The sequence below is a fragment of the Onychostruthus taczanowskii genome, unplaced genomic scaffold (assembly GCF_017590055.1).
Source record: "Onychostruthus taczanowskii isolate IOZ18803 unplaced genomic scaffold, ASM1759005v1 scaffold155, whole genome shotgun sequence".
NCBI lineage: Eukaryota > Metazoa > Chordata > Aves > Passeriformes > Passeridae > Onychostruthus > Onychostruthus taczanowskii.
This window is the reverse complement of record NW_024498741.1, coordinates 20,840-37,364: the sequence shown is the minus strand read 5'-3', so window position 1 is coordinate 37,364 and position 16,525 is coordinate 20,840. Positions and strand designations below refer to the sequence as shown.

The window sequence follows — 16,525 nt, the reverse complement described above, 5'->3', positions numbered from 1 at the left end:
TAATGTAACATATTTTCTGATCACAGGATAATGTAAGCCCTTGCAGCACATGAGAAGTTTCTGCACAAGATGGTCATCAGCCTCCTGTGGTCGTTTTTGATGAAGGCTCAGAAGTCTTCCTCGGGCTTGAACTTTTCACCTCTGTTTCTGCACATAATCTATAAGATTTTCTGCTCAGGTAGCCAGTGGTTAGTTTTTTGTAGTTAGCTTGTTCTGCTAAATTTGCTGATTTCCAAAAAGTGCTTCATTCTCAAACCCATTGTTATAAATACATATTATATTGTTGGCTTTTTGCAAATACTAGAATGAATGTTATATGTATAATGTTAAAAAAAAACTTTGCTTTTATTTCTGTTATTAACAAAAACTTAGATGGTAGGTGATCTAGTTAGGAGGAAACTGTTTGGTCAGGATAACATCCAGCGAACATGTAATGAGAACCCTGCTATTGATATGCCAACTATAAGCATCTGCTGTCTGAAGAAAATATGGACCAAGGCCCAAACTTATGATAAGGAAATTATAAGGAGACAGAGCGAAAACCACAGCCAAGAAACAGGCATGCTCTAAAAAGGCAGACCCGAGGAGGGGCCGTGTAAAATAGTTTCTGGAATCTGTAAACTAGTTTATGGATATGCATCTATGAATATGCAACAGACTGATGTAATGGAAAAGGTGTTTAAGGGGTATCCTCGAAGGTGAAGGTGTGCTCTTAGCTGAGTGACAAGACGCACCTGGCTGTACTCTTTGTTTTTACTGTCTTTGTCTCCTATCATCCTTTATAAAATTGTTTAAATTTTCACAGGAGAGTGAACACATGTTTTTCACACCTGTTACAAAGTAACTTCTTTCTGCATAGCTACAGCTTTTTGCATAGCTCAAGCATTATCTCGTTGCCTCAGCATCACTCTCCATTCCCCTCGTCTGCAGCACCCTCATTTCTCACATATCTCGTTCTGTTCCAAGGGCTCCCGTTAGAAATGGATTGCTGCGACCAGGATAAATCCCCGTTAGCCTTTGGCCTGCAGGCCGCACAGTCGAGCAGCAGGGCTGCGGCCCCACCACCGCCTGTCACCGCCTGTCACCGCCTGCCACTGCCCGCCCCAGCTGGGCCACTGCCCTCGTCCCCAGGCCGAGAAGCATGGCTGCGAGATCCGGCTCCAAGGTGGGATCGGGGCTGGCTTCAGGGGGAAAGATGCCTTTCTGAGGAGAGACACTCCTTTCTGAGGAGAGAGGCTCCTTTCTGAGGAGTGAGGTTCCCTGTAGAGGAGACAGGTTCTACCGCCGTTATTTCTCCTTCCCAACGAGCAAGCCTAGCCTACCGCCATCTTGGGAAGAACGGCCTGGTTCGCGCGCCCAGGCCGCCATCCTGAGAGTGGTGTGGCGCCATTTCCTGTGCACTGTCACCATCTTGAGTGAGGCGCCGCGAGTTTCTTCCTCGTCCGCCATCTTGAGTGCTGTGACACGTGAGTCCTCTCGCGGTCGCCATCTTGAGAGTGGAATGACGCCAGGTTCCGCAACGCCACCATCTTGCGTGACTTGTCACGTGACTTCTTGCAGCCGTAGCCCAATGCCACCTGGCAACCGGGCTGCTGCTCCGTGGGCTCCCTGAAGTCCTCGCCGGACACTGCCACCACAGCCGGTACCCGCGCCTGGTGCTCCCGCGCTGTTCCCGGGCACCGCGCGGGCGCCAGGGCCAGCGGGAGGCGGCAGCAGGCATGGAAAGCGCCACGGCGGCGGCCCGACGAGTCACTGCGCGTGCGCGCGTGTCGGAGTTGCAGTACCGCTTTTGATCTACGGGTGGGGCCAGAGAGCCGTTTGAGGCAGTACGCATGCGCGCCTGCCTCGCGGCAATACCGCCTTTGGCCTGCAGGTGGCGGTCCCGAGCCATCGAACGCGCCGCGCATGCGCAGTGCTCCTCGCCCGGCGCAGGCGGCAGCGGCGCTCGAGGCCCAGCCGAGATCCGGGACTTGGTGATGCACAAAAAACTTCGGAGCACACAGAGCTGCTTCTGTTGCCTTCCTGGAGATCATCTTCTCTCTCTTTTCAGGCCCTTTGTTGTTTAATTTATAAATACAAAGGTTATATTTGTATTTTCAAACCTTACCTATATCCATAATTAGAATTCCTTATGTTCTAAGGGCCTTCATATGAAACAGTAGATGCAGGGTTGTACTTGGAAAACTGGGGGTTTTTTCTGATTGTATATAAAGAGATAAGAAATGTATTAGTATTTTTTGCACACGGTTTGAGACAAACTCACAGACGAACACACTGCACACAGACAAAACCAATGGTGTGACCCAGAGACATAATGTGAAAAATGTGTATTTTATGATTGGCTTTTCGCAAGTATTAAAATGAATATTGTATGTGTTATGTTAGAAAGTTTTGCTGTATTAATTTTCTTAAGTATTAAATTAACTATTAAATACTGTTTTAGGTTATAACATAATGTTAAAATAGAAAATATGCTATGTAAGATATTTGGTTAAGAAAGGACTTGCACCGGATAAATGCCACAGGACACCTAAATCTTTCAGAGAAAGGAAATTTATTGCTCCCTTATCAGCAGAAAACGAACTTCTTCCCACCTCGCTCAGACAGGAAGACTGCACGAGGATTAAAAGGAAGAAGGTGACAGTGACCAGACAGAATCCTGTGTTTGAATGGAATCTATGCATCATGTATGAGATGTATGAATATGCAACAGGCGATTGTTTTTAAGGGTTAATCCTCTGTTAACCAGGGTCCTTTTTCGGGCTCGTGTTGCCCAGAAAAAGGTACCCGGACTTCCGTATCTCTTTGTTTTTATTGTCTCATATTGTCCTAATTTCAATTGTTCAAACTTTATTATTCTGATTATATTACTACTATTAAAATTTTAAAATTTAAAAAAACAAATGATTGGCGTTTTTCACAATAAAAACCTGTCTGAACTGTGAGGGCAACACCAGAGCTGTCACCGGGACCCAGCAGGAGCAGGGCCGGGGGTCACCCATCCCCGCTGGGAAAGGCGGACAGCAGGGATTCATTCTGTCACGGGAGAAATTCCTGCACAAGGCTGCTCTGTCACCTGGGGACACTGCCACTGCCCCGGGACACCGGAGAAGAGAGAGAGGAGGAGAAGGAGAAGGAGAAGGAGAAGGAAGAAAGGAAGTGGCGGAAGGCAAGGAAGGAAGGAAGGAAGGAAGGAAGGAAGGAAGGAAGGAAGGAAGGAAGGAAGGAAGGAAGGCCAGTGAGACGGTGCAGCGAGAAAGCACAAGTCTGGGAATGGGAGAGAGAAAGGCAGAAAAGACAGGGACAAGAAAAAGGAGACAGGAACAGCAGGGGAGGGGAAGTGAGGGGAGTAGGAGAGAGATAAAAATGCACAGAACCATTTAGGTTGGGGAAGATCTCTGAGATGATCCAAGTCCAAGCATTAGCCCAGTGCAGCCAATCCACCAGCAAACCACCTCGGGTGAAGGCAGCACCTCCTGCCCCAGCTGGGGAATTGTGCCTGGAAGAACAGGAGGGAGCAGGACAGGCAGAAAGAGGGAGGGGAGCAGGCCACGGAAAGGAAAATGAGGACACGGTGCTAGCATGGAAATGCAGAAAATAAAATGAATGGGCAGCACAACATACAGGGATTAAAAAATAATAAGGGCAGGGAACAGGACAGAAAGCTACAGTAAGATAAAATGGTCAGAGAGCAGGACAGGGCAGCAGAGAATAAAAAAGAGGGATCATGAAAGAGGCATGGAGGACAGGTTAAAAGGACAGACAGCTAAAAGGACAGAGCAACAGGGAAAGGGTGTCAGGGAAGAGGACCCTGAGCCTGAATGAGAACATGAGGGGCAGTGAGCAGGACAGAGTGGTAAGCACACACTATTTTTATTTCCTTCATATAGATTATCTCTTACATTTTCAAGCCTTTTATTATTTAATTTATATATATATATATATATATAAAAGTTATGTTTATATATCCAAACCCTATCTAATTATAATGATAATTTGTACTCTAAAATATTGTATATAATAGACATATTCTTATTTTGAAATCAATTAGTATATAAATTAGTAGTACTTCATGTACAAAAATGGGAAACTTTACCCTTTTTAATGCATAAATTAATATGAGCAGAAATTCCATATTTATTTAGGACCTGATGATGTCTACATCTACACAAGCATAGTGTGACAGTAGTATTTAATACTAGGTATTTAGTAATATTAGTGTTAAATTAGTATTACTTGTTTAATTAGTATTGTTATTAAATATTTAATATTAAGTATTTGTAATATTATTGTAAATATTATAATAAATATGTGGATAACTCTTACATTATAAATATTAAATAAATTTACATGAATATTAAATATTACCATATTTAATTAGTATTTAATATAAATAAAATTTCATATTAGTATTAAATACCTAGTCTTTAATACTATGTATTAACACTAGTAGTATTTAATACTGTATTTAATATTAGGATTCTCTAAATGGCAGCATAAAACAAACCAAGTGTGTCTCCTAATCTGCTATTCAAAGAAGACCAATAAGAAATCTATAACATGCAGCTTGGGATCTATCAGTGGTTAGCCTGCTCCTGGTTAAATTGCAGCTCCTGACTCTAAAACCCCTGAAAAATCACAACCTCAATCAGTTTTTCCTCAGGCTGAAATAATTGTGACAACCTAATAGCATTCTCATTAAAAATTATGTCCTTGCATATAGATAACACAGAACATTTTCAAATACCAAAATCTATTGAAAATCTATTTTGTTTGCTCTTGGGCACTGGTGCTAAAATACAATTTTCATTTGTCCAGTTTCTAGAGAATATTTATGGGATAAGAACAAATACTTGCAAAAGTCTGGTTTCACTTCTGACCTCTTCCAAACAGTTCTCTCTGCTCAACTGCCTGTATTTCATTCTTTTGAAGTACTCATGTAAAAGTACATTTTTATTTGTACCAGCAGTTAACCAGCTTCAGTAAAATATAAAAAAACTTTGCTTATAATTCCTCAGAAAAAGGATTTTGTGAAGAACAGCTGTATTATTTTCATATGACTGCTCTGTATGCTAACGTGTGTTTCAAGTGATTACAGAAGAATTTGTCTGTATTTATTGCAAGGCTGAGAGTTTCACACATATCTTACATATCTTTGGTATGTGTGTTTCCACAGAATGGTTTTTTGATAGTTTTGAAATGTGTCTGTAATTCAGCACCCAAGAAACTTAGAGGGAACACCTGCAAAGTTTTCAGCACACACATCACTATTTTCAGTCTCATTGTTATAAAACAAAACATCCTACAACTTCAAAAAGCAACAGATAACGCATATTAGTTCATTGTCTCTAAAAATGCAGCACATAAAAACTCTGAGGGTCAATGCCATGATCTGCACTGTAAGTGCTCCTTTTTTTTTTTTTTTTGGTGTTGAGAGATTAGAAAAATGGCTTTCTTATAGAAGAAAAACAAAACAAAACAAAACAAAACAAAAAGAAAAAAAACCCAAACACAAAACCAGCCCTAGGCCATAGGTAAATGCACCACAATGCACATAAAGAACTGTACTGTGACAAGGCAACACAAACCATGCTTCCATTTCAGGGTAAAAAACGCCACATAGCTGCATGTGGTCAGCACAATGGGGCCTAATGGGTTTCTTGTCATATACTGAAGCAAAAATTTTCACTGCAATATTTCTAATTGTTTTTGTGAGCACAATGGTTGCAGAATGGAAGTAGATGAATACAGTAAACCAGTGTTCAAAGTAATTGTTTGTTTTTTTAAAAAGATAACACTTTCAAACTATAATTACACATTATTCTTTCATATGGTCACTGTTAAAAAAAAAAAGCGAACAAATGAAGTAAACAAAAAAAAAAAAAAACAACCGAAAAAAAACAAACAAAAAACCCAACAAAACAACAACAAAAACGACACCAAAAAAACCCAAAAAAACAACCCAACCTGTATGTAAAAAAGTTTGCTTTAGACCACAATGCTGTCAAGTTTCAAACATCAGTCTTTATCATAGACTGCACAGGTGCAAAAAAATATATTGATACCAAAAGATGTCTTCTTTTAGGACAGACAAGTGTGTTTGAAAATGCAAATATAATTGTATTTTATTTAACACATCCACTTTCTATATGGGGACCTAGAAACATCTAAATCATATTTTAAATTCTAAAGCGAGCTCGGTTTTTTTTCCCAAGGCTGCAGTTCATGCTGGCACAGATGGCATTGGGCAGGAGGGGCACTGAGACAGAATCACCACTGCTGGACTCAGGTGGGTACTGGGGAATGGCAGACTGTCCTAGGAGTGAAGGAAGTTTTGTGGGGTGTGTGGGAGTGTGTGTGTGTGTTTGTGGGTTTTGGGTGGGGGGGATTGTTTGGTTTTTTTGGTTGGTTGGTTGGTTGGTTGGTTGGCTGGTTGGTTGGTTGGTTGGTTGGTTGGTTGGTTGGTTGGTTTGGGGTGTTTTTTTGGGGGGTGATGTATGTTTGGTTGGGGTTTTTTATTGTTGTTGTTTTTTGTTTTGGTTTGAGTTTTTTGTCTGGACAAAAGCATCAAAACACACCAGCAAGAAGTGGTGTCATATGTTGCATCACTGCTCTTTGAGATCACAGGGAGGACAGCAATGTGACACCAAGCTGTGCCCATCAGAGCCTGAAGTGTGGTGCCTGTAGCAGTGGATGGATATTTTCACCTTCCTTGATGTGCTCCCAGTGGCACTTCACATTCCCAGCCTTGAGAGTCCTGAGAAATTACTTCAGTCCTGCAGTGAAAGCACATTCTGAATTTTGGATAAACTGAGACAGGATTTGAGAGAAGGCGAGATACAGAAAAATGCCACCAAGGTGATGAAGGGACTGGAGTATCTGACATGCAAGAGGCTGAAGGGCTGAGAGGTGGCATCTTAATTAACCAGTGTGCATAAATACTTGCTTGGAGGGAGTAAAACATTAGATGGTCAGACTGTTCTGGGAGGTAGCCAGTGAGAGAAGAGGCATCAGGCACAAATTAAAATAGAAAAATTGCTTACAGACATAAGAAAAAGCTTTTCCTACAGGAGGGTGGTCAAACACTGGAAGAGGTTGTCCTTAGTGTGGTGGACTGTTGATCACTGGAGAGACTCAAAACATCACTGGGAAAGGCCCTGACCAATCTACTCAGGTTTGAACGAGGGCTGGACTGGAGGATCTCCAGAAGTCCCTTTAATGTCCATAATTCCATGGTCCAAGTCTGTATTGGCCTCTCTGACATCAAACCCTGGCAGAGAACCTCACCACCCACCTTCTAAACAAGTGAAAAGCATGGAACCATTCTCATTTATTTAGGGCAGCTATTTGTATTTACTTAGGAACTGATCACAATGTTGGAGGGAGAAGCTGGCTTTAAATCTTTTTTTTTAATCACCCCAAGAATTCTTGTGAAGCACCTGCAGTTTGTTCTGATAGCATCCGCTGTGTCAGAAAATAAAGACTTGTTGCTGTTTGAAATTAAATTTAGTATGAATATTAAACTACTGAACTGCCATTTAACTCTGTTATGCAGAGGAAATTCACCTCATCTTGTTTCTAAGTGCAGCCAATTTTGTAAGGAACATAGCTTTGACAAAGATATCTGTTTAATTTCTCCATAGTTTTTCACACAAGGTAGTAAATAGTCAAGCAGCTAATTGCACCTGCAGGTTTTTTAATTTATTTTCCACTTCCTCCTTCTTCTGAAGAGCAAGTTGTTTGTCCACATCTGCAATGTTAGCACATTCTTTTGCTTCTTTGGCCTCTTTTTCCTATGCATCACGTGCCTGGGAGAAAGATCTCCAGGATCAAAAAAATAATTATTTTTTTTAATTAATAACAGAAAAGCAAATTCAAAGGCTTTAAATATGCAGATAATCTCTAATTTTAGACATAATAATGCATTTACTGTCAATTTAAATCTTCTCCCTACTTATCCTACCTTCTAATTAACAACTGTTCTTATTTGTCTTGATGTCATTTTTTAGAAATGTTACTGTTGCTTGTCTGAAGACAGAAGCCTTTTTGGAGTTCTATAAATGGAACACATTTTAAATCTTAAATTCATAATTTAATGTCGAGAGGCATCAAAAACTATCAAAATTTAGTACTGCTACTTGGCTGCTCTTGTCACCGGGAGAACAACGTGAGGGGAAGGAAAGGACAACAAATGATTTGAGAGAGAACACCTCTGCTGTAGAAGCAGGACCAGAGAGTTGGGACTGTGTAGCCTGGAGAAGGGAAGGCTCCAGGACTTCTTGTTGTGGCCTTCCAGTGCCCCATGGGGCTGTGAGAGAGTTGGAGAAGGGCTTCCAACAAGGGCAGGTAGTGATAAAACAATGGAAATGGCTTTGTGATAAATAGGTGTGATTCGTGCTGATAAAATTGAAACAGTAATCAATATGAATATAGTAATCAATATTTGGAAATAACAAAATGGTTAAAAAGGTAAAAAGCTAGGAAAGCGGAGGGGAAGGGTCCACCCCCCCTTTATCTTCTGCAGATGTTCAAGGCAGGAAAAGGAGTCAGATAAAGTTTGCTAAAATTAACTGAAAGAAAGAAAACTTGGGTGGAAATCAGAAATATGTTAATTTACAAGATTTATTATATTGGCTTATATAATTTTGGTTTTGGCATATACGATATTAGCTTGGTGCGCATGTGTAACCCAAAGGTGAAATAAAGGACACCTGATGAAGAGGAGCGGCCTTCATCTGGACGACCCCCAAAGAGTGGGGCGACCCCCTAAAAGCTGGTGGCGCATGCGCAGTGAAGATGAAGATGAAGGTGGAGACACCAGTGTGATGAATTGAAAATAGGAGGGGATGCTGATAATAGACAGTATAAAGGGGGGAATTTTGGGCTTGGCAAGCTTGTACGTGAGGTGGCAGGGGTCCCAAGGCCCTCGCGCTCCGTACCCCGCGGTAATTTTGCTTATATGTCATTACCTGAACCAGACTATATTTTATTATAACCAAATTATACTGCCCATTTATTGAATGTAACTATTTCATTTAAATTTTATTAAAATTATTGTTATATTTAATTTTGTTTGGCCTTTTATTTGTGATTGGATAATTGGGCAAACATAACAGCTTTAGGATAGAAGATGATTGGTTTCCATTAGATACTGGGAAGAAATCCTTTACTGTGGTAGTGGTGAGGCACTGGCACAGACTGCCCAAGGAAGCTGTGAGAGGAGAAACCCTGGAAATGTTCAAGGCAAGGTTAGATGGGGCTTTGAGCAACATGGTCCAGTGGAAGCTGTCCTTGCCCGTGGCAGGAGGGAGGGGCTGGAAGTAGGTCATAGTTCAGGTCCCTTCCAACCCCGGGATTCAGGGATTCTAGTGTGAAAAACATTCCTGTGAAAATTCCTGTTTACTCTCCTGTGAAAATTTAAAAAGTTTAATAAAGGACAATAGGAGACAAAGATAGTAAAGCAAGGATTATGGCCCAAGAGCACACTGTTCTCTTCGGGGATACCCCTTAAATACCTTTTTCCTTACGTCAGCCTGTTGCATATTCATAGACCCTTATGTATAATAAACTTTTTCCCAAACTAGTTTACATGATCTAAGAATTGTTCAGCATATCTCCTCCTTGGAGCCACCTTTTTAGAGCATGGGTATTCCTTGGTTGTGGTTTTAGTCCTTTTTTATCACCTCCAGTTTTTGGGCCTTGGTCCACACTGCCTTCAGACTGTGAGTGCCGACAGTTGGCAGATCTGTACAGGTGTCCTCATCCTGTGTTCATTGGGTGTTATCCCATCCAAGCAGGATCACAAGCATACTTATATCAGCTATTTCACTACTATGTCTAAGCTTAATTAATACCTGAAATAAAAAACTATATCTTTATAACAAAGTTACTTTAACACTACCCATATAAAATCCATTTTAATATTTACAAAAAGTCAATATTATAATATGTACCTATAATGCTAGGATTTGCTGAACCTCTGACTGCCATCTGATGCTCAGATGCTGTCCAGGTGCACTACACAACTGCAGCTGGTGGCAAGCCTCTACTTCTGTGTGTGTGGGTTTATCATTTGGAAAAGGTACAGGACAGAGTATCTGAGATGGAGGGAAGAGAGAAAACAAGCAGAGAGACAAGAAAGTAAGAAGAGACAAAAGAGAGACTACAAGGGGCAAAGCAAAGAGGAAAGAGAAGAAAAGAGAGAGAGAGGTGGAGAGGGAGCAGGACAAAGATGGCCAAGAGAGAGGGAGAGAGATAAGAGGCAGGGGAGTGAGCAAAAGAGAGAGAGGGTGAGACCCAGACAAAGTCAACACAAACAAAAAATAGTAAATCACAGCAAAGAAAGAAGGAAGAAAAAGAAAAATCTTTATTACAATATCATAGCATTACTTATTTTCAGTTACACTTCCTCAGATACAGTTCTGTGCAGCTTAGTCATGTGACAGCTCACTATTTTAAAATTTTATAGAAGTTTATTAAGGGATAAAAGGGATAAAATGCAGTGCTGGGGTGCTTGGCTATTTGCCAAAAGCACATAGTTAACTTAGCAACGTGTTCTCTATATGCTGTTACATTACAGGGGTACAAGCATATTCATAAGAGTTTATACATATTCAAACATTCCTTTGAGTTTTCATGTTCTTTTGCTTGTTTTAATCTTTGACTTGTCTTCATGCCATCTTGTAGATTAAACCAATATATTTTATTTCTTCTTGTGGTTCCATCCTTTTGTATTTTTACTCCCTGATAATGAGGGACCAATAAATTCTTCTTTTTTCTTTTGGTACTCTGTTTTTTGTTTCCATTATCTTGTCGATGCGATGATTAAGATAAGATAAGATAAGATAAGATAAGATAAGATAAGATAAATGAGATAATGTGTGAAATCACCCACAATTATTTCACACCATTTTCTGAGTTAGTTACATGAAAAAGCATTTTAGCATTTCACAGTCTCTACTATACTACAGTCTAAGATAGGATATATTACACTACTATTTATAAAATCTATATGGTATATGGTATATGCATAAACTGACAGATTATACTGTATCAAAAGCAGTAATTTCAAATTGTACTCTATCAGGATTTTTGTGATCAATTATACCTTGCAAAGCAAAAGTTAACACATAAATCGAAAGCTAATGACTATATTTGTTATTTATATCAGTCATTTGAGAGTAAAATTTGACATCAGTTTCAATACAGATTAATACAAGAGCACAGAGTGACAGGACAAAAGGGAATGTCTTCAAACTGGTAGAAGTTTTCAGAGGAGCTCTAATTTGCCAAATGTGCTTCTTCTACCTCAGAAAGGAGCATGATGAAATCTTGCAGGACTGATGAGGACAAACTGGGAGATGTTGGTGGCAAGTGGGTTTTTTTCCTTTCTATTCTGTTGAAAAAGGGGGTGTGGCAGCCTGGGACCAAGGAATATTGATGGCAAAGTGCTGATGGGTGACAGAATCCACCTGACAGCAATGTTTATCCCCTTCCCTGAGGTTGCAAGACCTGTTTCTGTGTGTGTGTGTGTGTGTGTGTGTGTTAGCATGACATGAAATAAAAAAATAAGTAAAATAAAGGCAAAAAGTCCTAGCAGGTGGCAGGGCCCCTGAGGGGTTTGGTGTGCACATTCCCACATGTGTCCCCAGCTGATGGGATCGCTGTGGCCACGCCGGCGCAGAGCTGTGTTGTGCTGCCGGGACAGTTGCTTGGAAAAAGAAGGAAAAAAAAACCCTAAACAAATCGAAGAGGAAAAACTCACCCAGGCAGGCAGCAGCAGGCTCCGGCGTGGTCGAGGTTTCCAAGGCTACTGCAGCCACACTGCCAGCTGGGACACGGCCGCTTTTGGGGCCGTTTTGTACAATATCTAGTGTTTGAGGTGGTAGAGCCACTCGTGGCTCAGGTTGTGTGTTGGGGGGGAAATTGCTGACTGAGGGTTTATTTGTTTGGTGCAAGCCTTGCCAACAATGCGAGCTTTCTTGAAGAGCTCGGAGGGGTGTTTCCAGCTGAAATCCTACACCACGACCATCGGGAGCCACAGAGGGGCCGACATCGTCCTGCAGGTAGGGCCGAGGCAGCTGAGAGCTGAGCATCCTAAAACGGGAGGGGGATGGAGGGAAGGGCAGGGGATGTGCTGGAGCCCTCCGTGCAAAGTGTGGAGGTACCAGTTTGTGCTGGGACTGACGGCCAGGAAAGGGGTTTGGCAAAGCAGGAATGAACCTGGAGCCACGTCCAGCAGCGTTCCCTTCCTGTCCCCTGCCTGCTCCCAGTCTGCAGGGGTAGCAGATCGCCATGCAGCCCTGGAATTCTCCGCCTCAGACAACAGCTTCATCCTTCAGGACTTCAACTCCCCCCACGGCACCTTTGTCAACAGCTGCCAGGTCCAAAACGCGGCCGTCAGGGTGAGGCCGGGGGACATCCTGAGCTTCGGCACTGCGGGAGCATCCTTCCAGCTGGTGCTGGATGGGGCTGCCCAGGTAGGGGTGGGGATGCCCAGGGAAAGGTGCCCAAGAAAGGGTGGATGCCATGGCCCCTGGAAGGATGCCCGGGCAAGGGTGGGTGGGGATGTCCAGGGAAAGGTGCCCGGGGAAGGTGGGTGGGTGGGTGCTGATGCCCAGGGAGGGCTCCAGAAGCAGGAACTCGCTCCCAGCTCATCTGGAGATCCTGAGGAAAGGTGCCAAAGGTGAGCATCAGGAAAATCCACAAACGCCAGAGGTTTATGTCCAAAAAGGAGACAGAGGAATCCTTCGTCTTTATTCAGATAAATAATTCTCCCAATTCATCTCCCAGATTTATTTATTTAATTATTTATTAATAATTTATTCAGATAAATTATTCTCCCAATAAAGGGCGAGAGTCCACTGGGACACGTGCCCCTGGGGTTTTCTCTCTCTCGGGGTTTCAGAGGGCACAGCCTCCTTTTATCCTAACTCCCGGCCGCATGTTGCCCTCTTCCTTTTCCCACTGGCCGAGGTACTGGGAAGATACAGCCTTCCCGAACCACCTACCACATTTCCCCTTTGAACCTACTGGTTTGCCACAAAGTTCAGGAGTTCAGGCTTGTGCAGACCCTTGCCTATCTCAGGAGCCGAGCTGTCTGGGCTCTGCAACAAACCTGCCCAAAGTCAATAGAGACATTAAGATCCATTTCAAAAACATGAACACCCATACCTTCACCCATCAAATTATTTGTAAAGACATTAGCACGCATCTTTCCTGTCACGGGGGAGGAGGAAATTAAAAGCTGGAGCTCCCTCTGCTGAAGAAACTCAGGCAGTTCGGTAGGAAAATGGAAAAGCACGGGTCAGAGATGCATTAGCAAAGGAAGACCTGGAAAATGTCCTTTCCCTCTCTTTGCATTTTCTGTTTCTTCCCAAGCCACTTAACAAGAGAGAAGCTGGGTTTCAAATAAAACATAGAGGAATGGATAATCCCCAGTAATATTTTTATTGTTTTGATTCTTGAAGAATCCAAGATGCTGCCTAGGTAAAGCTAGATTGTGCTGGAGCAGTGAGCAGTTGAATTCCCAAAGGCAGTGAGCACAGAATTGGGTCTGCACAACAATGCAGAGCCTGTCCATGGGGTGCCTTTTCCTCACCCTGGGATCCCCCTTTGGAGGGGCAGCTTTGAAGCCTGACCCTGCTGTCTGCAGGGAGGGAACCACCTCACTGTGAAGCGTCTGACGAGGGGAGGGATCGCTCCTCTGAGTCTGAGAGAAGGTGCTGTGCAGAGAAGCACACCCAGCTGGGAATCACACCCTGCCTGCCCAGACAGGAACTCTGTCAGGTTTTTGTGCCATTCTGCTGGGAGCCAGTGCCGTGGGCAGCAGCAGGAGCAAAGCAGCAGGGCTGGGATGTGCCCTGGGAGAAGGGAAGGTGCTGGAGGTGCAGGGAGCCTGCACTGGGCTCTGGGGCTCTGTTAACAGTGGGGGTTTGAGGGACCCACACCTGGCTCCGACCCCACTGGCAGATGTTTAATACAGCTCTTGTCACTGAGACCTTGGTGGTGGCTTGTCCCCACTGTCCTGGAAAGCTCTGCTCTTTCGGAGAACAGCACACAGTGTCCTAATTGCCAATCTGACAGGCTCAGCTGATGCAAAGACAAGAACACAATGAGAGGCTTTGGTTTGCCTGGGAGAATGGGAGAAACAAATGGAATAGGACCATATGTGAGCCAGGAGAGCTGTGAAAGGAGTGCTGCTTGATGGTGCAAATGATGTGCAGAATTAGGGCAGTCAGATGGAGAGGGAAAAGTTCAAAAAGCAGAAAACCCCAATAATTTTCTTCTGTTTCAGCAAAGCATCTGGATGCCCTGATTCAAATCTGATCCTTGCGTAATGGAAATGGGAAAAATCTAAAATTGTGCTTCTGCTGAGATCTGTGCCTGGGTTTTCTACAACACAGTGCACAGGAATCCAGGGCTAAAATATTTCCTAAAATCTTGCAGATAACTTGGTACTTTCCCACCACAGATGTCCTGTCCTCCTTTGAAACGTCGCATGGGGTGGAGTGGGCAGCTCCAGGTGGTTGCAGAGCCCAAACCCTGGACTCCTGCATCTCCTCTGTGCCTGCCCTCGCTGAAGGGGCAGCTGCCCCCCGACTCCCCGGGCAGTGGGGCCCCCAGAGCCCCTGGCCACGGGCCCCATCTGGTGCCACCAAGGCGACCTGCGAGTGCCCGGGACAAGAGCACAGCCAGTGCCACCTCTCTGGACACCTCCAGCAGGACCTCTGCAGTGAGGCCAGGTACTCCATGATGCCAAAACCAGCCATTTGTGTCCTGGTGTCCTCACAGAGCCACTTAACTGGAGCAGAGCAGTGACAAGTGTTGAGCAACTGGGTGCGAGTCGTTGTCCCCTGGAGCTGATCAAAATCTGTGTGTGGTCCTGGGTGGCGTTTGGGTCAGGGAAGAAATGAGCTGTGCCATCCCAAGGGGAATGCTGTTGCACTTGCAGAGGGACATTTCCTCTTCCTTTTTCCTGGTGTACGACCCAGAAGGGCCATGACTGACTTTATCTGCACCACTGACTCCTGTGCCTGTTCCTGACTCTTGTGTAAAGTGGTTTTTTCCCCCTCCTTTGAAGTGACTGTCTCCAGTGAAAGCACTTTAAAATAGATCTGTATCCAATACACCTTTGGAAATAAAGTATGTGATAGAGCAGGGCAGAGGTGAGGGTTTGGCCTGGAGAATGTGACATTTGCCATGGATGTTGTGGCCTGGTGCACAGTGCTGTGCTTTTCCTGCTGTGGGGTTGGGATTTTTGAGCTGTCATAAGCAACACAAAGTCAGCAGTGAGACAGCACCATGCAGTCCCAGTGCTGAACTGGAAACCTCAGGGCAAAGGGAGGGATACACACAGCCAGGATGGCACAAACTCCTTTTTATCAGAACAGCCCAAAGGATCTCCATGCCCTAGTGGGGGAAGACAAAAAAGCACAGCTTTCTGGGGGGCTGGTCAGTGCTGAAAAATAAGGGTAGCCTCTCTCTGCTGTGTCTCTGCTGCTTTTAGGCTGTTTTAGTTCCCAGCGGTGAATTAACTTTCTCTTCTGTGCAGACTGTTTGCAGTATAAGTATTTTGCAGTCTTTTTTTTTTTGTTGTTTCTCTGCTGGTTGTGAAGTGAACTCATGCCCTGAATAGTGGCCACTGCCTTGGAGTAGTTTTGGGACAAGGGAAAAGGGTGCTGCAGGGAGCATTTTTGCTGCCTGCAGCCACCTGTCATGCTGATAATTTGCTTTCTTCCAGTCTCAGCCAGCTTCTCAGGTGATGGTGGAAGCAGTGTGGGGAGAGCCCCTCCCCTGGGGCCTCACAAGGTGGATCTCCTCCTGCAGGGGAAGGTAATGCTGAGGAGAGAAGGAGGGAGTGAGGACCCTGTCCTGGTCCTTGGAAAAGCAGGTGAATCCTGCCAAGTGTCTGTGTCCCACCAGGAGTCCCAGCAGGGTGTGGGGGCTGCCACCAAAGCAGGTGGATGGGGACAGTGGGTGACTGGAGGATGTGGGAAGCCGGGGACAGCAGGTCCCTTGCTGATGGCCTTGAGTTGGTAGCCCTGGGCAGGGGGTCTGGAGCTTCTGTGGCTGCAGAGTGACCAATGGAACCTGAATCTGCCAGCAGGGTGAGAAGCTACTGGAGGAGGAAGTGGGTCACCTTTTTGGTTTGGAAACACAGTTAAAGGGGAAGGATGTGGTGATGAGAGACCTACAGGAGGAGATCACAGCCATGGCAAAGAAACTGGCCCAGGCAGCAGTGAGGAACGAGGCAGAGCTGACCCAGAAGCTGCTCACCTTCAACCAAGAGCTGGGAGCCCAAACAGAGGAGATCAAAGCCCTGAGGGAACAGGTACTGGAGGCTTCCATAGTCACTGAGCCGGGAAAACACCTCTCAGGTACAGGTGTGTTTGTGGGGTAATACCCAGGTTTGGGAAGGAGAGGTTTGCGTGTCTGAAATCAAGGGAAATGAGGGAGAGAGGTTTCCTTCCTTCCTTCCTTCCTTCCTTCCTTCCTTCCTTCCTCCCTCCCTCCCTCCCTCCCT

At 44.3% G+C, this 16,525-nt stretch overlaps 1 protein-coding gene across 1 annotated transcript in view; it reads left to right on the top strand.

The window, feature by feature from the left end:
- The first annotated feature begins 11,969 nt into the window (after positions 1–11,969).
- Positions 11,970–16,525, top strand: part of FHAD1 (forkhead associated phosphopeptide binding domain 1) — a 17,770-nt gene continuing 13,214 nt past the window's right edge. The window contains exons 1-5 of the mRNA XM_041399131.1: positions 11,970–12,065; positions 12,273–12,479; positions 14,585–14,744; positions 15,743–15,834; positions 16,109–16,333. Coding sequence (XP_041255065.1) covers positions 11,970–12,065; positions 12,273–12,479; positions 14,585–14,744; positions 15,743–15,834; positions 16,109–16,333 — 780 coding nt within the window. The remainder of the gene's footprint in view (positions 12,066–12,272; positions 12,480–14,584; positions 14,745–15,742; positions 15,835–16,108; positions 16,334–16,525) is intronic.